This window comes from Sapajus apella, unplaced genomic scaffold, assembly GCF_009761245.1.
Source record: "Sapajus apella isolate SASKATOON/1434 unplaced genomic scaffold, GSC_monkey_1.0 scaffold47, whole genome shotgun sequence".
Classification (NCBI taxonomy): Eukaryota; Metazoa; Chordata; class Mammalia; order Primates; family Cebidae; genus Sapajus; species Sapajus apella.
This window is the reverse complement of record NW_022436987.1, coordinates 12,629,781-12,652,547: the sequence shown is the minus strand read 5'-3', so window position 1 is coordinate 12,652,547 and position 22,767 is coordinate 12,629,781. Positions and strand designations below refer to the sequence as shown.

At 51.4% G+C, this 22,767-nt stretch overlaps 1 protein-coding gene across 10 annotated transcripts in view; it reads left to right on the top strand.

Annotated features, from left to right (window-relative positions):
• Nucleotides 1-22,767, top strand: part of USH1C (USH1 protein network component harmonin) — a 46,335-nt gene that overhangs the window by 9,512 nt on the left and 14,056 nt on the right. For 2 of the 10 annotated variants that reach the window (XM_032240880.1, XM_032240877.1), the window contains exons 3-18: nt 620-763; nt 895-1,033; nt 4,806-4,914; nt 5,043-5,067; nt 5,272-5,329; nt 5,631-5,725; nt 6,759-6,843; nt 7,817-7,876; nt 8,028-8,084; nt 8,368-8,510; nt 9,855-9,920; nt 10,272-10,396; nt 13,451-13,524; nt 18,844-18,996; nt 20,276-20,392; nt 20,958-21,440. In XM_032240880.1, the coding sequence (XP_032096771.1) occupies nt 620-763; nt 895-1,033; nt 4,806-4,914; nt 5,043-5,067; nt 5,272-5,329; nt 5,631-5,725; nt 6,759-6,843; nt 7,817-7,876; nt 8,028-8,084; nt 8,368-8,510; nt 9,855-9,920; nt 10,272-10,396; nt 13,451-13,524; nt 18,844-18,996; nt 20,276-20,392; nt 20,958-21,440 (1,933 nt within the window). Of the gene's footprint in view, nt 1-619; nt 764-894; nt 1,034-4,805; nt 4,915-5,042; nt 5,068-5,271; nt 5,330-5,630; nt 5,726-6,758; nt 6,844-7,816; nt 7,877-8,027; nt 8,085-8,367; nt 8,511-9,854; nt 9,921-10,271; nt 10,397-13,450; nt 13,525-14,642; nt 14,693-18,843; nt 18,997-20,275; nt 20,393-20,957; nt 21,441-22,767 lie in introns of all 10 variants that reach the window. The other 8 variants (XM_032240878.1, XM_032240887.1, XM_032240886.1 and 5 more) reach the window with 6 other exon arrangements.

The following is a 22,767-nucleotide window of genomic DNA, read 5'->3' as shown; positions in this document are numbered from 1 at the left end:
ACATGGAGATCGTAAATAGCCACAAGGCTGGAGAAGCTCCACGGGGACAGGTCATGGAGGGCCCTGAACCTGCTGAGAAGGGTGGACTTTGTCCTCTAGGCAGTAAGGAGCCATCAACGGGCTTTAAGCCAGGGAGTGCCTTACACTGAGAAAAGATGAGACGACAGTGAGTCTGTGGGCAGGCAGCTGCAGTCGAAGGTCTGAACAGTGTGAGGGAGGAGGCACATGAACTGTGGCAAAGTGGAATTGACAGAGCTTAGCAGCAGGTACCAGTGGAGATGATGAGTGCGTGAGGAGTTGTCAGCATCTCACATAGCGCTTTCCTGTCTGGAAAGATCCCAACTTCAGAGCTAGGCAGCACTGAGTTTAAAATCCTGGCTTCATCTCATCTGCAAAATGGGTCAACAATCCCCAGTGGGCAGATTTCTTGGGGATATTTATATGAGAGAACAAAGCCTTTTCAGGCACTGGCTTGGTGTGAAGGGCTCTGGGCTTTTCAGGAGTGGTGTCCCCCATTTAAACCTGGGCCCAGTGGCTCAAACAGCTTCCTCTAGGAATCCCTGGATCCCTGAGGTGGTGGTCAGGAGGGAGGCTCCAGGCACTCCCGGCATCTCCACAGGACCATGGACGTGGCCGTGCTCGTGGGAGACCTGAAGCTGGTCATCAATGAACCCAGCCGCCTGCCTCTGTTTGATGCCATTCGGCCCCTGATCCCACTGAAGCACCAGGTGGAATATGACCAGCTGACCCCCCGGCGCTCCAGGTGCAGAGGAAGCCACCAGGATGGAGGCAGGGGGTGGAGAGGTCGACCTGGGATGGACAGAGTCCCCGGCTAGTGGGCGGGGCAGAGCTGGCAGTCAGGCTGCACCGTCACCAACCTCTCCCACATGGCAGGAAGCTGAAGGAGGTGCGTCTGGACCGTCTGCACCCAGAAGGCCTTGGCCTGAGCGTGCGTGGTGGCCTGGAGTTTGGCTGTGGGCTCTTCATCTCCCACCTCATCAAAGGCGGTCAGGCAGACAGCGTCGGGCTCCAGGTGAGCAAGCAGAGTCCGGGGCAGTGGGGGGAGCCAGGGCCTCAGACCTCCTGTCTCCCCCTCACTCATCCACTAGGCTGTGTGGCACAATGTGGTCACCCACTTTTCTTAGTCTTTGGGTGGGGACGAGGCTGGCACCTCCTGATGGACTCATAGAAATCAGGCGGCAGGCAATTGCCTGTTTTCTTTAGTGAAGCTGGGATCCTGGCTGCTGGCTCCTTCCAGCCGCTGCCGCTGCACCTCACCTCACCTCGCCTGCTTCCCAAGAGGAGCGTAGCAGCGCCAGCACGTGACGTTCTGGACATGTCGCCTTTTACCCACAGGGAGAAAGAAAGCCTGGTGCAGTGTGAAGCTGAAGAGCATAGGCCCGGGAGCAGGGTTAGCTGGGTTCAGGCCTGGCTTTGCTCTTCATTAAGCTGTGTGACTTGGTGGAATGACTTAACCCTGGGCCTCAGTTTCCTCACCTATAAAATGAGTTGCTGATGGTACTATCTACCACGTCAGTTTGTATGAGTCAATGAATTAATAGTAGAAAGTGCTTATAACAAGGCCTGGCACATAAATGCTGTGAGTTTGATAAGTGAACAGAGAGAGGGAGACTTAAGAAGCACCTGGAATGTGCCAGGTCACATGCTCACAAGCAGTCCTCACTTATGCATTGAACAGATCGTCTCCATTTTACAGAATTAATAGAGGCTCAGAGGCCAGTAAGTGGCAGAGCCAGGAATAGAAACTGGGTCTCCTGACTGCCAAGCCCAGAAATCTCTCTTCAGCATCCCAGGTGCCTCTCCCTTGGGATCCCTGCACCTCAGGGCCTGAGCAGAGATAGGCAGACCTCCAGGTCTCACTCCTACCAGAGCCCAGGGCTGTGTTTTTGTGTGTCAAGATAAAGGAGGTCCTCCCACCATCTCCCAGAGCTTCCAGCGGGTATGTTATCAACATCCCAATCTGGGCTGCCAAGCTGGGGGCTTCAAGGGGCTCGAAAACTAATGGTACAAGACACCATGGCGTGGGGAGTGGGAACAGGGAGCTGACAGACACCGCTTTGTTCTAAATCCCTGTCTCACGGCTCACTGGTGGTGTCTGAAATTTCAGCCCTTTCATTATTTCTTTCCTCTGCTGCACATTTTCCAGCTCAGAAACACCGCCAGAGAAAACATATAATGAGCTCTTCTCTTGGCGTCAGCTGAGGCGCTCTTTTTTCCAGGGCGAGCTCTCCTAGGACAAGCATTTCTCAATGCTGCCCCGAGGATTGCGGTTGTTGGTGTATTTTAATGAGACCTAGAGTTTTACCTTCCTGACGGTTTCTCAGGCTTATGAATTATCGACCCTTTCTCTAGCTGACGGATTCATCTCTCCTTTGTGCCTCTGTCCCTCGCATCACCCTATCATTGTGGCCCTTGCACAAAGGGCCCTTTGCAGGGCTCCTCACAGGGAGAGGGGGAGGAAAGTTGATCCTGCAACCTGAGCCAGGGGCGGCGTGGGAATCATTCCGATGGGGGTTCTGGGCAAGTTCCCTTTAGGAACAAGACAGGGAACTTCACTTAGAGGAGTTTGGGGAAAAAATGGCTGCATCCATTGACCTGTCTGGGGTTCATGTTTCTGGGGAGATCTCGTACATAAGGGCAGCTCAGAGAAGATTCTGGAAGGCAGAGGAAGGACGAGTTCAGATACAGTCTGGCTGGGCTAAAGACCTGTGCTGATTTGACATGTGAGACTGGGTCCCCAGGGTGGGCTTGGACCCTCCCACAGGACCTAGGCCCGAGATCCACCCCCTGCCCTTGTCCCCTGCTAAAGATATTTGAGGGTTTTTCTCAAGAATATCCTAGGTTAGCCTACATCCTCTGCCTTGCACAGGGCAGCCTGTGCCATACAAATTGCTGTATATTCCAAGCCTAGAAAATTATTCCGTGTGCCTTGGCTGTCCCTGTCATAACATGGACAGCGTAATCCTTGCCTCTGTGTGGGACTTGCCTCTGTGTGGATCCTTTGACAGGTGGTGAGGATCCAGAGAGGGCAGAGTGCAGGGAATGGCAGCCAGGCTGGCCGGGTGCCCTTCTTTTCTGCTTACAGACACCCAAGAGACACCACTTGTCTATCAGGGAGGCCTGACTTCAAATCCCACAGCACTGTTTACTAGTGGGGTAACGTTGAGCAAGTCACTTTACCTCCCAGAGCCTCAGTTTCCTCATCTGATTAAAAACAGAGATACAAATTCCTGCCCTGCAGGGTTGTTAGTCTGGCTGCTGTCCTGGAATTTGATGTTCCCAGAAACCTACAGAGTTCTTTAGTGGGCCCCCACCCCAGTGCCATTTTGAGCCCTTGGCCATTCCTGTCAGGTCCCTGAGAAGCCTGGGTCCGTGTCCCAGAGTGGGAGGGAAGCGTTCCTTGGAATAGTGAGAAGGCGACTCCATGGAAGTGCTATAGAGGGTAGGAGTTGCCCTAGAGGACCCCTCGGAGGCTGCATGTCCTCCCAGCCCCTACCTACCCAGACCCACAGGGAGGTCAGTTGTGGCCCTCATGTGTGTCAGCAAGGCTCCAAAGGGTGAGCCCGTGTGTTTAAGTTAAGGCCCTAGCAGACCTGCACCGGCCGCAGATGGGATCCTCTCCAGGAGCCAGTCTGTGTTTTGCAGCTACTGGCTGTGTGACCTTGGACAAAACCTCACTTCCTTGGGCCTCAGTTTCAGCTGATATCTGAGAGTCCCTCCTCCCCTGTGATTATTAAATGAGGTGCTCCAGAATTGATCCCCAGGGCCAGGGTGCCTGAAGGAGCCTGCAGTGTCCAGCAGGGGGCAATCTCACCTCAGCTCTGTATCCAGGGCTGGGCGCTCAGGGCCCTGAATCTCCATCTCACCATCTGCTGCGGCCTAAGCCCAGAGAAGAGAGACCTGAGCCATATTCAGGCATCAGGACTAACTCATGATAACAATAGCAATCATTTATTAAGCGCTTACAGTGTGCCAGGCACTGGCTGGCTTTACATGCACAGGTTCATTCTCACAGCAACCTTGGTATTCCCCATTTTACAGATGAGGAAAACAGGTTCAGACAGTTCAATAGACTTGCCCAAGGTCACATAGCTAATAAAAACAAAAGAAGGGATTTGAACCCAGCACATCTGATGCCAAAGCCCTGTGCTCATTCACTGTTCTTTGCTTGCTCCCAAAATAGGAATTCAGAGGTCAGGGCCACAGCAGAGTTAAAATCTTCATCAAGTTTCCATACGGTGGGAGAAAAAGAAATCATCTGTGTGTGTGTCGGTGATGTGAGCTTGGGTCAGGAGTTACAGAGGGTCCCCACCCCGACCTAGCTACAGTGTTGCAGCAATTAACAGAGACAGGGATCTGACTTCCTAGAGGCAGGGTGGGACAGAGTCCTGGTAAGAGCAGCTTAAAGCTGAATGAAAGATCACCCTTTACACGGAATCCAGAATCTGGTGGTGCCCCAATGGGGTGAAAGGGGCACCAGAGTGAGGGTGCAGAGAGTTCTGAGCTCTTCTCCCAGCTCTGCTGCACACCTGCTGTGTCCCTTGTCCCCGTCTTGGTTTCTCCATCTATAAAATGGGGCGGTAAGACTGCTTGGACATGCCGCCTGCCCTGGAATCCCCCCAGCTGATGGAGGGTGGGTTAGTTGAGATTAAGGCTTATTCCAGGGGATGGCACAGCCACCCTTCCCTTTTCCGGAGAACAGGCCGGAAGCATCTGGTGGTGAGCCTGCCCCAAGGCCTGACGCTCACTCCACCTGGTAATTCCTGCCTCTCTCTGTGGTCAAGGTAGGGGATGAGATCGTCCGGATCAATGGATATTCCATCTCCTCCTGCACCCATGAAGAGGTCATCAACCTCATCCGAACCAAGAAAACTGTGTCCATCAAAGTGAGACGTGAGTGAGGCCAGAGCAGGGCAGGGCTCCATGATGGTGGGTTCGGGTAGGCAGCCGGGGTACCCTGCTCCTGGGGAAGGGAGAGAGGGCAGAGGAGCTGCCCTAACCCCTGTGCCTTTCTCCTGCAGATATCGGCCTGATTCCCGTGAAGAGGTGAGAGGTCCTTCCTCTGCAGGCCAACTCTTCCCTGTGGGCCCAGGGTCCTGGTACAGCCCTGGGGTCCGGCTACCACCATGCCAGCCCTGCTCCTGGGCCAGTGAAGGTTGAAGGCTCCAGACATGGTAGATCGAATTTGGGTTATCGTTCCTCAAATAGCTCTTGTTAACCACCCTCCCATCTATTTTCCCTTCCCATCAGCTCTCCCGATGAGCCCCTCAAGTGGCAGTATGTGGATCAGTTTGTGTCGGAATCCGGGGTAAGGGCCAGACTTCCTGTGATGGGGCTTGGGTGGGGTCATCTTCCAGGAGGGGTGGCCAGTCCTGAAGGGAGGGCTTGCCCTAGAGATGCATCCTCAGGGGCTTCACACAGGCCCCAGGGCAGCCAGCACAACACTGTGGGGCAGCGGTCCTCAGCTGGTGGTGCAGACATATCCCCAGGGACAGAAGGATGATCTGGGCGGTGTGAGTTCAGCAGTGCTGGCCCTGCAGATCCCACAAGCTCAAGAGGCTGCTTGCAAGCATGTGGACACTCAGTGATTCTGCTCCTGTCTCTTTCAGGGTGGGCGAGGCAGCCTGGGCTCCCCCGGGAATTGGGAAAACAAGGAGAAGAAGGTCTTCATCAGCCTGGTGGGCTCGCGTGGCCTTGGCTGCAGGTGGGTGGCAGGCATGCCCCGGGGTCATTTGTGGCCGGTGCACCCCAACAGGCCCCTATTCCCTCTGCCCTTCCTCACTGCCACTTCTGAGGAAACCTTGCTCACCAGGGATGTGACTGTCCATGGGTGACAACACTTCTTTTGTTGGAGACAGGGTCTGGCTCTATCGCCCAGGTTGGACTGCTATTGTTACTTAAGTTATTCCTGTTCCTTCCTTTCATTCACATTTATTCAATGTCTTGTGCCAAGCATAGGTGACTAAAAAGTCCCTCCTTTCTGGGAAACAACAGCCTAATCTAGAAGCCAACCACATAAACAGTTATAATATAGGGTGATAGAGACTCGAATGGAACTACATTCTGGGTCCAGGATGGCAAATAGGTGCCATCTCTAATCAATTAGTAGCAGCTCCCTGGAGTGCTACTTTGAAAAGGATTCTAAAGCTGTATCCAGGCTTGTGGGAAAGAGCTGTGATCAGTTAATGATTTCTGCCACTAATCTAGGAGGGAAGAATAACAGCACATGTGCCATCCTTGCCATAAATGTCATAGGAGCACTGAGAACAGAGCAGCTAGCTTAGTCTTGGGATCGAATAAGGGATCTGAGCCAGGCATGGTGGTGTGCACCTGTAGTCGCAGCTAGTCAGGAGGCTGAGGTGGGAGGATTGCTTGAGCCCAGGAGTTGGAGGCTGCAGAGAGCTATGATCACACCACTGCATCCAACCTGGGTGACAGAGCAGGGCCCTGTCTCTAAAAAAAGAGGATCTGGTGAAAACCTTGTAGAGGGGATGAACAGGAAAGCGCTAGAAAGAAAGAAGAAACAATGTATGAGGTATATTAGGTGAGAGGTTGGGTAGGAAGAATTACAAGGAGTTTTCTGTGGCTGTTACCCAGGGTAGCAGTGGAAATCAGGCTGGACGGGGAGACAGGTAGGCAGCTGAGGGACTTCAGTCCGGAGCTCATGAGTGACCTGTGTCCTGAGCACTGGACATGGGTGACCTGTATCCCGAGCACACATTTCCCACCTCCTGCAGCATTTCTAGTGGCCCCATCCAGAAGCCTGGCATCTTCATCAGCCACGTGAAGCCTGGATCCCTGTCTGCTGAGGTGGGATTGGAGGTGAGGAACGCTGGGCCAGCTCCAGTGGGGGCCCACTGGAAATTGGGTCACACTGTGATCCCATGGTGACAGGGGCATGTGCCTTTCCACATGGTCCTCTCTCAGTGGTCACTGGGTGAAGAGGAGCCCTACCCACCCCCCAGAGAAGGCTTCACAGAGCAGGGACATTTGCCCCTTCTGCAGCCTCCCCCAGCTCTGTTAGTTGTTGGTCATGAGCTTGAGAATGTGCTAATAGTAATCAAAGAGTAGACATTCCGTGTCCACTTGCATCGGACGTTGTTCCACGCCCTTCACACTTCACAAGAACTCTGAGGATTAAGTACCACCATTATCCCCACTCTACCTATGAGGAAACAGACCCAGAGAAAGTATATGATTTTCTTAAAATCGTGTACCTATTATGGTAAGGCTGGGATTTAAACCTAGGTGGTCCGATCCCAAAGCAGGAACCCTTAACCTTTTCTTTGGACAAGTTACTGCATGTCTCTGTGCTTTAGTTTCCTTACCTGTAAAATGGGGATGATAATGCCTTTCTTCTAAGGTTGTTGTGTTGGTTAAAATAATTAAGACATGATAGAACTGTGCCAGGCACACTGTAAGTGACCAGTGAATGTTAGCTACTCTGTTATGACGATTCAATACAGCCTCTGCTAAATGAGAAGCTCCAAAGTTCCCACATCTACAAACTGATTTCTAAAGCAAATGTCATCAAATTTAGCCAAAGAAATGAACATGTAATGGTATAATATTTGACAGCTGATAAGATAGTTATGAAGAGGGGGGTGGCAGGGTCAGCTTTAAGCCCTCCCAGCACTCCACCGGAGCTTTCCAGCTGCACCATTCATCAGGGGGAGTTGAGATATAGCCACTTGAAGACCCAGCATCTGACCCAGAGCCGCTGGGGAGCTGTCCAGTGGATGAGTGAGTATACAGACAGCACAAACACACTAATCCTTCTCCATTTCCCCACCAGACAGGGGACCAGATCGTCGAAGTCAACGGCATTGACTTCTCTAACCTGGACCACAAGGAGGTGAGCTGTGGGGGTCTTCCCCTGCTGGCCCTTGTCATCTCCACACCCCACTTCTCACCCCCACCACCCTTGAGCCTGGGGCCTTGTGTGCTGTCTGCCTGGACTGCTCTGTTCTGTCAGGCCTCGGTCCACCGTCCTCCTGTTCCGACAGGCCGTGAACGTGCTGAAGAGTAGCCGCAGCCTGACCATCTCCATCGTAGCTGGAGCTGTAAGTCCAGAATAAGCTGGTGGGAGCCCCTTGACCCTCATCCCCAGCCCCTCTGACCTTTGATCTCTGCCACATACTTCCTGGGTGGCGGGTCTCCTTCCCTGAAGCTCTGACAGAGCAGAGGGAGAGGACTTCTGCCCAGCAAGAAGTTTGGGTCAGGGATCCCGGGCGCCACAGCGCCTGATGGTGCTGAGAAGACCGCTTGCATTTCGGCCCCCAGGGGGGTGGCAGTGGATCCAGGTTTCCCGGGGGCTAAGCAAGGGGCCTCTTTCCTCCTCACGAGGGCCGGGAGCTGTTCATGACGGATCGGGAGCGGCTGGCAGAGGTGCGGCAGCGGGAGCTGCAGCGGCAAGAGCTTCTCATGCAGAAGCGGCTGGCGATGGAATCCAACAAGATCCTCCAGGAGCAGCAGGAGATGGAGCGGCAGTGAGTGCAGCCAGCCCTGTATGCCCTGCCCCGCCTCCCACCCCACCATACGACCCCACCCAGCTTGCTTCCTGCCTGCTGCATCCCCAGTCTGCTTCCTCCTCCTCCCTAGAGGCCAGTCCTCAGACCAGATGAGTTCGGTGGTAGGTCAGCGTATCCATCCTCGGCCTCAGACTACCTGGCCCCTTCCTCCTTGCTGAGCCCCCTGACTTCCAAGATTCCAAGAATATGGAAAATAAGCATCCTACTAGCAATATGCTCTAGCTGTGATTAACTACTACACTTAAACATCTAGAGTACCTCCGTAAGGCTGGTGTTGTATTAGGGCCTTGTTTATGTTTCTTAATTCCCACTATAGCCCTGGGAGGTAGATAGTATTAACCCCATTTTACAGGTGTGGAGACTGACACTCAGAGAGGTGAAGCCACTTGTGTCCAAAGTCACATGTGGCCAAGCTGAGATCACCCCAGGCAATCTGGCAAGTCCCCACAGGGCTGCCCTGCCTGTAGTGATAAAGCCCACCCTGACCCAGGATGATTGAAATGATGGCCTGAGAGAATAAATGGGGTGAGCAATTCATAAATCAAAAACTACCGTCAAGATCCAGATACATCCTAGGCATTTAAAAGTATTTCATGGCTGAGTGTGGTGGCTCATGCCTGTAATCCCAGCACTTTGGGAGGCTGAGGCGGGTGGATCGTTTGAGGTCAGGAGTTCGAGACCATCCTGGCCAACATGGTGAAATCTTGTCTTCCAAAAATACAAAAAATTAGCTGGGCTTGGTGGCATGTGACTGTAATCCCGACTTCTTGGGAGGCTAAGGCAGGAGAATTGCTTGAACCTGGGAGGTGGAAGTTGCAGTGAGTCGAGATCGCACCACTGCACTGCTGGGTGAAGAGTAAGAGTTTGTCTCAATCAGTCAATCAATCAATGAATCAATCAAAGTATTTTGAAAAGGAAGGAGGAATGGCTATCCCCATCTTCCCCATCACAGAGTTAGCTGGGAGTATTCCACCTGGCTAGGAGCCCCTGCTTTGCTCCTGGGGTCAGTCCAGGCCCCACCTGTCGTCAGTCACCTTACCTAAGCATGGAGTGTGGCCTTCACATGGATCTGCTTCTCTGCTCCCACAGCCCAGCATCTCTGTTCAGCCATGCCAGACAAAAACACTCAAGAGCACAGGGCTCAGGCTTTGTTAGATAACATCCCCCATGCCCAAAGCTGGTCCAAGTCTCCTAGGAAGGGGGTTTGGCAAAAAAACTTTTCTCAGATCAGGAATTCACAGTAAGGAAGAGTTCACTTCTCTTGCATAGGCTGAAACATGACAATCTGCATTTGTGTTTCAGAAGGAGAAAAGAAATTGCCCAGAAGGCAGCAGAGGAAAATGAGAGATACCGGAAGGAGATGGAACAGTGAGTACCTCGTCTCCATGCATGCCTGTGTGTGGACACCCGTGTGCTCGGGGGAGTGTCGCCAGCCAGAGGCTGCCTCCAGAACCGGTTTACCTGGCTCTCTCATCCTCTGGTGGGTCCTCCTTTATTCATAGTAAAGCCCGTCAAATTATAGTAACTGGAGCATAGTCTCATGTAACTGCCAAGGTGGGGTTCACACTCAATTTAGAATACAAGCTCTGGGGCTTTGTTTGATTCACCACTGCTAGAACCACAAGGCTTCTCCCAAGGCTGGTTGGGGCTCTCCAATATGCAGGAGGTGGGCCTATGAGGGTTCTGACTCCAATCACAGGCATGGGGGTCTCATTTCAGGATTGTAGAGGAGGAGGAGAAGTTTAAGAAGCAATGGGAAGAAGACTGGGGCTCAAAGGAACAGCTACTCCTGCCTAAAACCATCACTGCTGACGTGCACCCAGTACCTCTTCGCAAGCCAAAGTGTAAGTTTCATGAGCTGAGGGGAGAGACTAAGGGGGCTAGACAGAAATGCTGGCCCCCCTCCCCTCACCACCGCCTCCCAGGTGAATAGCCCAGGGTGCTCTGGGTTGTGATTCCTTCATGGAGGAGCATCGATGAGTCAGGGGTCGTCTGCCCTGGCATCGAGGTATGAGGAATCTGTCTGATCCCCTCGTTCATGGGCCAGTTCCACATACTCAGCTCCCAGGTCCCTACACTGACTTGGACAGGCTGTCAGGCTGCTGAAGAGGAAATAAGAGCCATGGTGAAAGTGAAACTAGCTCATGGGATTACTGTCCTAGTGTTTTGGGTGCCGGTTCTCCTCCTACTTGGTTCTGAATAGGGGCTGGGGGGGAAGCCAGCAGCAGAAAAGAGAGGAAGGAGCTCGCCTCAGAGAAGGGCCCTGGTGGTCCGAAGTTGATGCATAACTATGGGAGGAGATTGCCAAGCATCTCCAGCCCCTACACCCCTGTACGTGGACCACTATCACCCCACTAAAGAGATCGAGGCAGAAACAGGACTAGGAGACCCCTCCCAGGCACCCAGCTGTGGGCTGCAGCTGTGCTATCCTGGGGCCTCAGCTCATGCTCTCCTTACCATCGCCTCCCTTCATCTGTCCCGTATCCTCACCTCCAGTTTCAGTTCAGGCCTCTACCACCACCTGCTCCCTGACCACCTTCTTAATGCCAGCTTCCAGATACCTCTTTAAGAGACAGCACACACCGATGGAGGAAAACGGGGGCCATGACAACCACAAGTCCTTACTCCCATCTTCCAGCTGTTTTGACTATAAGTCAAAACAGGACAGGCCCTACTCCAGGTGATTGTGCTCAACTGACTTGAGAACCTCCCACTAGGGGTGAATCTGGACTCAAGAGCCCAGGTTCCCAATCTCTTCTGTGGGGCAGCCATTTGGCATGTTGTGCTGGGGTCTGGACAGCTCTGTCCCCAACTTTGGGTCACATCTAAAACCTATGGGAATGTCAACCTGCCAACACAGGCCACTTGCATCAAGGAAGACGTGCAGGGCATCTGGATGCTTCCATTTCACCCTCCCTGGGGCAGGCAAACAACTCCCAACACATTTCTTCCTGGCAGCAGGGCAGTGTCATCCGCTGGTCCTCTCAGAAGGACAGAGCACATTCTCATCAGCCTGCCCCGTGACATTCAGTATCAGTTGAGGATGTGGCCAGAACTAAGTTCCTGATGAATGATCCGTGCTTAAGACGGGCAGCTAATTTGCTCTTATGAGTGAAATAGGAGCTGCAGGAGAGAAATCGATTTTAATTGCTTCTCATGGAAGTAATCCTAGTCAATTTGATACCTTCCAAGAAATTGGGTCTCAGCTTCACAGCAAACACACCGTCTCAGGAACAATAGAAAATAAAACCCTTTCACTAGCTGGTTATTTATTTTGTGCTTTTTAACCAAATCAAGCTCCTCGAATAAAAAGAGAAAGAATTTTGCCTTTGCTCAAGGTAAATGTAATCTTAGGCAGCTCCACAAAGCACAGGATGGATGACCCCCGCCTGCCCGCTGAGTTGGGACAGCTGCTGCCTCCATGCATCTCGGTATGCACCAGCTATTTAATTCTCATTTGGACCTAAGGCAGGAAATGCAGTGAGGTCCCTGAGCCAGCTCCCCTCCTGCCTCATTCCGTGTTCCCTGGGGGCTGGCATGGTCTTGGCTGAGTTGGTCCAGCAGGGCTGAGCCCCAGCCAGCGCCTAGCCAACTACCCTTCAACTTGGGGACCTAGCCTGCGACAGGTTATTCCTGACTCAGGCTTCTGTGCCTGCAAGGGATCAGCCCTGCATTTTTTAAAATAAAAGAGCACAGAGCATCTCTTATCTGGAAAGTGAAGTCACTCATTCTAATGATATGCCTGGGGCTGACTGCCCCCAAACCTGTCCCAGGGGGCTCTTATAATTGCTTCTTCCCACCTACCCATGGCTACTCCAGCAGACCCCAACATTTTGCCAAGTCCTGAAGACCAGGAAACCACCACAGAGGCTCCTTTCCTTCGCTTAGGCCAGAGATGGCTGCCTGGAGGTGGGGGGCAGGGGCAGTCTTGATTAAGGACCCAGTAGCTGAAGGATTCTTGAAAGATGGGGAGGGTTAAATCTGAGATCTCCAACCTGCTCTCCCTATCCAGGGCCCCATCACTATCTTCCCAACCTCCACCACAAGAGACCCCATGATTTGGAAGTTGAGGTTATTTTCCTTTCAAACTATTAAATAATTGTTTGTGCTCCATTGTTTTATTAAGTAGTCCTTGTTAGTAAGGGAGCATCCAGGTTCCACTGTTGGGTAAATGTAATTTAAGCCAAGAGCAAAAGAACTTAACAGCCTTTGCATAGGCCAATGGGCAAGTTCTGCTAAGCTTTTGAAATATTAAAAAGCTCACAAGCAAACTGGTACACTATCTTCCAGGGTCCTAGGGAGGCCAGAGTCCAAGCCAGAAACACTGGAATGGAGGGTTTGCTCTTCTCTCCACATTATGTCAAAATTCAGGTCTTCCTAACCACATGTAGCCCTTTTACCTTTTGAGATATCCCCACCTCCTCAGGACCTTCAGCCTCCATCTGCTGCCCAGACTGTTCAGACATCCCCTGAGGACCCAGAGCTCCAAGGCAAGGGTGATAAGCAGAAGGCAGGAGGATCTGCTCTCCCGTTGCAGCGCCTTGTCCTCAAACCTGTGCAATTATCAGATATTCCCATCCTCCTCACTGCACTTCCCAACCTTCAGCCCAACACCCTACAAAATAGTTCTCACACTGCCCTCAGAGCTGAGTTTCCTGTTGTTAGCCCTTTGGGCAGACAGAGAAATTAAAGCTGCCAAGGTTGAAAGCACTGTATGTACCAGCTCAGAGCAAAAAACCTCTGCTCTGTACTCCTGAACTCTGTCCCCTGCCCCTCACCTCACAGCTTCCCTGGAGGAAGCTGATCATAGGTCCCCACACTCCTGAGAAGCTTCTCTGGCCTCTTGGTCTCCCAAGTCCCTCTTGGTTCACCAGCTTCCTCCTCTTTTCCCCTGGTAGATGATCAGGGAGTGGAGCCTGAGCTCGAGCCCACAGACGACCCTGACCGAGGCACGGAGGAGCAGGGAGAGCAGGTTTGCGCCCCCACTTTGCTCCCTAGCCTGGCTGCTCTGCTTGCCCTGCCCACCTCCTCCTGACCGCAGTACAGACACCCAGATTCAGGGGACGGGCATGTATGGGGACCGCTGGAGTCTACAAAGCTCCTTGAAGCCCTGGCTTGGCCCAAGCAACGTACATAAAGCCCAGAGGACAGGACTTAGTGATCAGGCTAGCAGATCAGCTGTTGCACACAGGTACCACTGAGCTGCAGGCTCAAATACTTAGATACTGCCCAAATTCCCCCTCTGCTGCTCTGGCCTCTCCCCCAGGACCCCCTAGACCATGCCCAGATCCAGCAACTAAGGAGGTAGTCTCTGATCCATCAGGAGGCTTTCAGCATTGTGTTCCAGCATTCGGGCTGGCCGGGGGTGGGTAATTCAGCCATCACTCTTGGCCCCAGGGAGCTTCGGATTGGGGATATTACTCTGTGGAGCTGTGGCCTGGGGCAGGAAGGGGGCTGGTGCACTGGTTATCTGGCCTGGATGAGGATGTGTTTTCTGGGAGCACATCTCCTGCCCACTCCTGCTGGAGCCGTCCATCCCAGAGCTGCCCCAGCCACTGCCTTCTCTTTCGGTGTTGAAAGCAGAGGACTTGGCCTGAGCTATGAGACAAGCCAGTTTTGTTCTGTTGAACAACAGTCCTAGGCAGACACCCAGGCTCTCTTTTGTCTCGAGCCATTTCTTGGATGGAGGGACCAGACATGGGTTAGAAAAGGCCTTGTTCTCTTTCAACAAGGCTTTGTATGCGAAGACTGTGATTTGGAAAAGCGTGTCCTTCCACAGGGGTTTTCTCTTTGATGTTCTGGCCCTGACTTCTGAAGCCAGTGTTTTGGGGAGAGGCATTTGAGAGCGACCCAGGGCCTGGGAACCAGGGCTTCTCTCAGGTGCTTTTGGGCCTGTTCTGCAACCCAGGTGAGGCCAGGTGAGCAGACAGTTGGACAGAGGGTGCAGTTTTGCTGTCAGATCTGCCAATGCTGTTCATCTCACAAAGCCATGCATTCCTTGGGAACCCAGCTCCCATCTGCTGCCCATGGACACTCTGGCTGAACTGAGCTGAGCTGTGTCTCATCATTTTGTTCTCTGTGTTCTTATAGCTTTTGGGTGGTTTTACCGTTACGATGGCAAATTCCCAACCATCCGGAAGGTAGGATAGGGCTGGGTGCTGTGCTGGTGTGCTGCTGAGTTTGCTGTGGATTTTGGCTTTTCCCAAACATTGCTTGTCCTGTCAACACTAAATGGTGTGCCTTGGCCTGTTCACTCGGAAGGCTAACCCCATCTGCGTCTCTGTGTCAGGCTGACATCAAATGGCTGCGTGCTGTTGCAAAGGCAATACTGGAGGAGGTATTCATGGCGTGAGACCTGCCCAAGTACCATCTGGCACTGTGTGCATCAGCACCGGCCCTGATGGGCACAGGGAAGGGGCAGGAAGCTTCTCCTGTGTTTCTCTGACAAGTAGAATAGATGCCAAGGCCAGAAGCCTGGGGTCAGACAGAGTGAATTACCGGGGTGGGTGTACATAGTGCATGTTATGAGACCGGCTATGCCAGACGCAGCCTGGCTGGTGAGGTGGGGATTTGCTGCCTCAAGTCGGGACAGAGGCCTACACCAAGCACAGCCCTCTCCTAGGAATCTCTCTGCATATGCCCAGGATAATGCATTTTCCAATCTCTAGGACCTTTAATTTTCTCTCTAAATCCTATTACAATATCTCCAGGCCTTGTAAAACTCTCCTGTCCTTGTCTTTCTAAATCACATTGACATTTGATTGTGAAAACACTGCTGTTAATATCTGTAATTGGACATTCGAGATGACTTGGTATTTGGAAGTCAGGCATCAGCATAAATCTGGGTGAGCTAAACTGGATGTTATCACTTGACCAGCACTTGCTGGCAAGATGTCAGTTCTCCAGACACCAGAGCACTGGCAGCTGAGTGACCTTGATGATATGTAACTTCTCCCTGCCTGTAAAATGGGAATATTAATGGTGCCAGGAAAATGTACCCCGTTCCTCCAGCACATTGCTATTAAAATAACTGATAGTAATATTTTTCCTGACAGAGGGAAGTGCCTTTATCTAGAAACATAGATCGTGATTTGTACAGCGTTGAATAAACTTGCAACAGAGTTCCTCAGGGAATTCCTTCCCATATTGCCATGGCCTCAGAAAGGCCTTGGTCTCATAAGACTGTCTGTTTCATTTGACAGGCTGACTTTGGATGAGGCTTAGGATGCCTCTCTGGGTTTGATTTCTAATTCTTCCCTATATTCTGCCTCTACTAGAACTCCGCTAGAGAGGACAAACACACACGCACAATCACACACACACAAAACCACACATAGGATTTTACATGAAAAAAATAATAAAGGAGGGAGGCAGATATGTCAAATCTTTTTCAGGTACTGATAACATGTAAATGTAAAAGAACTAGAGTCTTCCACACATACCACCTCCCATCAGAAATCACGTCCTTGCAAGCGCTGTTGATAGTGAGGGCAGGCTTTCCCCCATCCCTTAGTCTACTTACTCCAGAAACAGCTGGCATTTTGGTTTTCATGTTTACTTTCGAAAAAGAGAAAAATTGCTTCTGGGTAGGATCAATAGCACAATCACCCCATCTGTCTCCCCTCTCAGTCTGGACCGAAAGGAATATTGTAACTGACAGGCCATGGATGTAACTGACAGCTGAAAGGACAGCAGAACCCTGCCCCTCATGCTGGCTCTGAAAACCCATCATCATTTTTTCTAGAGCCATGAGAGACTCTGTCTCCCAGCAGCTGGAACACCAACTCCCCAGGAAATACAAGTGGGCATCCATGACCATTATCATCAGTGCATAAATTCCTTTTATTTAAAAATATAAAGATTCAGCTCACGCCTGTAATACCAGCATTTTTGGAGGCCGAGACAGGTGGATCACCTGACATTGGGAGTTCATGACCAACCTGGCCAACATAGTGAAACCCTGTCTCTATTAAAAATTCAAAAATTTAGCCCAGCATGGAGGCACATGCCTGTAATCCCAGCTACTTGGGTGGCTGAGGCAGGAGAATCACTTGAACCCAGAAGGCAGAGGCTGCAGCGAGCCAAGATCGCATCACTGCACTCCAGCCTGGGTGACAGAGCAAGACCCTGTCTCAGGAAAATAATAATAATAACATAAAGATTCAGTGTCTTCTATTTCTGCCGTGGCAGTAAATCCCTCTGAGGCTCAAGGTTTCCAGGCTTTTGGCCCCATAAAATTTATGCCAGGGCCTGAAGCATTCATGATTCTGACTAAGCCCTTTCACCAGAATTGCTTGAGTCACTCATATAGACCAGCCCTACTTGCGGGAGCCCACAGTCTGACAGGGGAGGCAGATTCACACACAGCTAGGTAACCTGTGTGGGGCTAGTCTGAGATCAGTGGGAAATGCCACCGGGCAGCTTGCCCTCTGCAACGTACAGATGGGACTTTCTTGGGCATGAGACAGAAACTGTCTACTGCCCTACCCAGAAGCCCTGATTCTATAATCCTAGCACTAGCAGTTTTTTGTAAAGCAACAGAATGGTCATTTCTCTCATAGTGGTCCTGGGGGAGGCCAGGTTCTTACTCTAGCAAGCTGCCATTAGGCAGTGTCTCTGGCTCCTCTTGGGAAATTGCTGTCTGAATCTCTACCACAACGGCAGGGATTCATCTATCAACCGAGCTAGGAGTCTAGTGAGTGAGGTAGGCAATGAAGCAAGCAGGGCTCTGAAGCAGGGAGAACCATTTTCTCAAGAGGCTCATACACTGCTCTGGAGGTGGGTCCCAGAGGCAACCATTTCCAGAGCACATGAGCAGTGCACAGAGGTGTATGTCTTTAGGAGAGGAGCTAGGAGGAGTCCCTCAGAGGTCCATAATGTCCTACCAAGTCCCACCAGCTGTGGATGAAAGTTGTGTGTCCATTGTTAGGGAGCTCAATTCCTCATTCCTGGCCTTGGATGCTGAGTTGATTTAGGAAATTTGAGAGCAGATCCCTGGAAGGCTTGTTTGGGATGGAGATGAGCTCAGTGAACAGGGGGTTTCCTCCTTACCCCAGAAATTGCCCAGGGCGTGGGCTGTCTCTGTTGCCCCTCTCCTGAGGGCTTGCTCTGTCCTCCACACTGTGCATGATGGGGGCTGACACTCCCTCCCTCCTGCAGTGTTTCCCTTGCCCCCAGCTCATAGGGGCACTGCAGAAAAACTGGGACCTCAAAGACTCAGGTCCAAATCCTGGTACCATCGCTTATGAGATGTCTGATATTGAACAAGGGACTTTACTTCTCTGAGCCTCAGCTCCTTCATCAAAGAATGAAGATAAACCTACATAGGAGATTATTGATGTAAATCCCTTGGCACATAGGCAGTTCATAAATGATCATTCTCTTCCTGCCTTAGCCCCTGGCTGCCCTGCAACCCCATGAGGGAAACGGCCAGGAATGCAGGGTCGGTGGGTCTAGTTCCTACAGGAAAAATAAGGAGTCTATTTGCCTTTCATGTCGCTCCCCAAATCCTCTAGAACCTGATGGTGGGTGTAAAGCACTTAGGCCATCCTCTCCATCCCCTGCTTCCCAGTCCTGCAGTTTCCAGCTAGCCCTCAGTAGAGGGGCCCAGTTCAGAGGAAACTGCAGGTCTAGATTCACCAGGATGAAATGGTCTAGAGCTTAAACACCAGGGAAAAATCTGATATCCCTGGCTCTGAGCCCCCAGGTCTGCGTGTGGCTTAGGACAGGACCTCTACGGTTGGGGCTTGCCAGCTCTCCCAGATTTTCTCTGGAGGCTCCCAGGATGCATCTCTGAATCTGAGCATGAGGTGATGAATAGGAGGCATGTGCCAGGTACGGGGAAATCAACACAATGCCCTTTATTTATACAGCACTTATTTATTTTTTATTTATACAGAACTTTTACAAAGTTCTTTCATAAATGTCATTTCGTTGGCACTGGGTGACAAGCCTGTGGAGGAGGTATTTTTACCATTTGGGAGATGAGGCAAATCAGGCAAAGAGAGGTTAAGGAACTTAGCCAAGACCACACAGCGAGTTAGCAAACTCATAAGCCAGTCTTTCTGGCTGATAAAGAGAATGTATCTCCCACACTGCAGTGGGTAGCAGTAGCCTTCCTGTCCTAAACCTGAGGTCTGATCTCCAGTGCGGTGGGGCAGAGCTGGGGGAGGGGCTCATCGTGGGACGGTTGTGCTATCTGAGGACTGGATGCCTGTGTGCTGTGCTGTGCTGTGCTAGTGTCGATACTCCTTGCAATCCTCATCATACAAACAATGCCACATCTATTCAGAAAGGAAAAGATAAGAAGAAAGCCAAGTATGACAGCCTGCAGGACTTGAGAAAGAATAAGAAGGAACTGGAGTTTGAGCAAAAGCTTTACAAAGAGAAAGAGGAAATGCTGGAGAAGGAAAAGCAGCTAAAGATCAACCGGCTGGCCCAGGAGGTATGTGTCCTGCCTGTAGGCCAGGCGAGCATCCCTGGGACACAATGTGACTGTTCCCCACGTGCTCCCAGAGAACCAGCTGGAGTTGTTCTCCCCAAATGATGTACAAGGGTGGAGTGAGCCCCTCCTCACTCTCCAGCCTGGAGAGAGAGAGATCATGCCACCTGCCCAGGGCCAGCTGAGGTTAGCTCCTGGCTTACAGCATGTTTGGAATTGCGACTAGCCTCCTTGCTCGGGGGTGTGTCTGAGGCTAACCTCTCTGACCAGATGTTAGGTCTCAGGTTAGCCCATGATACACCTGGCTTAGAGGTGTGAGTCTGTCCTCTTCCCTCTCCATCTTAGGTATGGCTCTGAGGCTACTCAGAGTATGGTCTGAGTCTTCTGCCTTGATTGTAACTTTGTTTACAGGTCCGAATCACTCTGGCCTCCCTTTCCAGGTTATTCTAAGACCAGATCCCCCCACCCCCCACAACTTAGCTTGGCTCAGGAAGTATGGGTCTGAAACTAATCCCTTTATGCAGGTGGTAGGTCTGAGGCTATCTACCCATTAATCAGGCTATGAGTCTAAGGCTGCTCCCATCAACATAGGGAATGTCTGTGGCTAGACCTTATCAACCTAGGAATATACTGAGGCTGTTTGCCTGAAGGCACGTCCAAAGCAATCGTACACCATGAATAATTTCTATGCTGGGTGAGATGGGTAACCTTAATTCCCTAGCTGTAGGAGGTATCATTGTTTCTGCTTCTCTTTAGCGCATACATGAATCAGAATGCCAATTTGATTAGATTATAAAACCAGAGAAGTCCTGGAAAATGTGAAATGCATTAGGTCTGACATTATGAACAAATTAGCTACATAATTAAAAATAAGATTGAACTCATGCTTCTCAGGGGAAGGCACAATGGAGCAGGGAAAAAAAGAGTCAAGTTCAACTCTTGGAATGTGCTGGGGGAGGCTACAAAAAGACCATTCTTGGAAAATCGTAAGAGCCTCAGGGTTCATGGGGATCTGAGATCCAGCTGATCCCTCACAATACATAAGCTCCTTCTCTGATTTTGCCAACAAGTTCTGCTTGGTGAACTTGACACCCCGCCACACTCTTCTCCCTTGTTGCTGCCTCCTTGAGGGCCAGTTGGAACATGCCCAGGTCTCTTTCTAGATAGTTGCTGCACCTCACAGTACTCTGGAGTTTTTGAAGGAGTGCTTTCATGCTATTTCTGTCCATGTTATTCAATGTGCCCTTTGTCCTCTCCTCTCTGCGCCGATCCTGGGTCCCAGGTGTCTGAGACAGAGCGGGAAGACCTTGAAGAATCGGAAAAGATTCAATATTGGGTGGAGAGGCTCTGTCAGACACGCCTTGAGCAGATTTCCTCTGCTGATAATGAGATTTCAGAGGTAACAGAGCCCTTCTTTCCACACAGACCCTCCTGTTGCCTTCAGAATGACCCACTGTGGGGACAGTGGGAGATGAGATGGCCACTAGCAAGTATCACCAGCCTCACAGGTGCCCGTCCACTGTCCAGGCCCACCCCTTCCAGCCCCCTCCCCTCTTGGGGAGGAGGGATATGTCTGTATTTCTGGATGTATTTCCAGAGTGATCACGAAGTCCCAGCTCATCTGAGATGGTCCCAGTTAGGGATGGTGTCCTGGCATTATGGCTAAGTGTGCCCCTTACACTCTCTAGGGCATTCCAATTTAGAGGATGAACTATGTGAACACCTTACCACCTACAGATGGCATAACCCGGGGGCTCTCCTGCATTTGGGCACTCCCTACCAGCAGCCTAGTATGGGCTCAGCTGGGCATCCAGGTGGCAGGGGAATAGCACCCCATCATTCTGGTTTAAGGGTGGTGGGTCTCTAGTAGCAAGAGAAACAGATTAGAAGAGCATAGCTCTCGATGTGAAGTGGAGCACTAATCAGAGTGACAGTTACAGAACCTCCTTGCAACCCCCCCCCAGATGACCACAGGGCCCCCACCTCCTCCGCCTTCTGTTTCTCCCCTGGCCCCACCGTTGAGACGCTTTGCAGGCGGACTGCACCTGCACACCACTGACCTGGACGACATCCCTTTGGACATGTTCTACTATCCCCCCAAGGCTCCCTCTGCTTTGCCGGTGATGCCCCACCCTCCATCCTCCAACCCACCCCACAAGGTCCCGGCACCCCCTGTCCTCCCCTCATCTGGCCATGTGAGCACTTCATCCTCCCGCTGGGTGCAGCACACTCCACCCCCCATTCCCATCCCTCCCCCACCATCCGTTCCCACCCAAGACCTCACTCCCACCCGCCCACTGCCCTCGGCGCTGGAAGAAGCACTGGGCAACCATCCCTTCCGCACTGGGGACACAGGCAGTCCAGCGGAGGACTGGGAGGGCAAGAACCACAGTGGGAAGCCCACCAACTCCCCTGTCCCTGAACACAGCTTCCCACCCACCCCAAAGGTACTGCCTCTGTTCTGCATGCTATGCTTGGAAGTAGGAAGAATGGGGAGAACTGCTGTTTCCCATGTCTTCCACTGCTCCCGAGAGTGGGGACAGAAAGAAACATCTTCTCACCCCATTTTCCAGGAATGCCCCCTCCGTGTGCATGTGTGGACATCCTGCATGTATATGATTCCTACAGATTTTGAAGTGCTATACTGTATGTGAATGGCCTGGGACCTTTGGGGTAAGCAACAGTGTATCCCTTTAATATTCATTGCTCTCTGGTAGCTCTTCTTTGCTAGCATAGGCTGGTAACTTTCAATGTAGTTCTTGCACGGCTATGTTAATGAATAGCGAGCGCTCTGTCACATCCAGTCATTTCTACTTACTATCCCAGAAAGCCTTGAATATGGGAAATGACTCCCAATTTAACAGGAAAAAAGGGAGGGGAGGAGGAAGCAGGAGAGAAGTACTAGGCTCTGTAAATGAAGTGATAACACTGTACTGTCAAATGCAGTATTAGGACATTCCAGTGCCATTTTCTATGCTACTGGCCAACTGCACTGGCTTGAAGTGTAATACCCAGAAATTTCTGGCCAATTTTCAGCTATAGAAAAAGTGAAGATGGGAGAGTTCCTAGAAATCTCCAAATTTACTACTAAAAGAATTGGAATGTTTTTCTTGGATGTTGGGAAGATAAAGTGTCTCTCTGAAAAAAACATATTTCTTGTTAATCATTCATAATCCAAAGACTTTTGAAATATGCAATCTCTGAGAAAGACACTGAGCTTGGATCCCATGAAGGGAAAAACAAAACATTATTCTGCTCCCGTAGCCATAAGGTCAGGCTTGAGTCAGTGCAAAAGCAGCTCATGTCAGCTGAGGGTAGCAGGGGCTGCTGAGGGAGGGCATAGCCAATAATATCACCTGGCCAGTGGTTTTTATTAACCTGCCCTGCATGGATTTCAGTTCCTTAATGGAGAGAAGGACAACATCTCAGAGCACTCAGGAGAGCTTAGGAGAAGAAAGGTGGCAGTGAAGACAGTGCCAGATGCCAGCAAGGCTGCAGCTTCCAGCAGGAAACTCTCAGAGGGACCCTTTCTGGAGCTCTGGCTGGGGTCGTGAGCCCTGCAGTTTTGATAGGAAGATATCTGCCTATTCCAGGGACGTCTTCCCCCAGAACCCAGCCAGGATCTGGTTTCTATGGCTGAGTTAGCTTTGCACAACATTCTTCTCTGTACGTTGCCTCCATCAAGATGAGCAGTAGCTTTTCCTCAACAAATCTGAGTCCACATTGATTGAGTACCTGCCTGGGGACTCTCTTCATGAAAGGGAAAGAGGAACA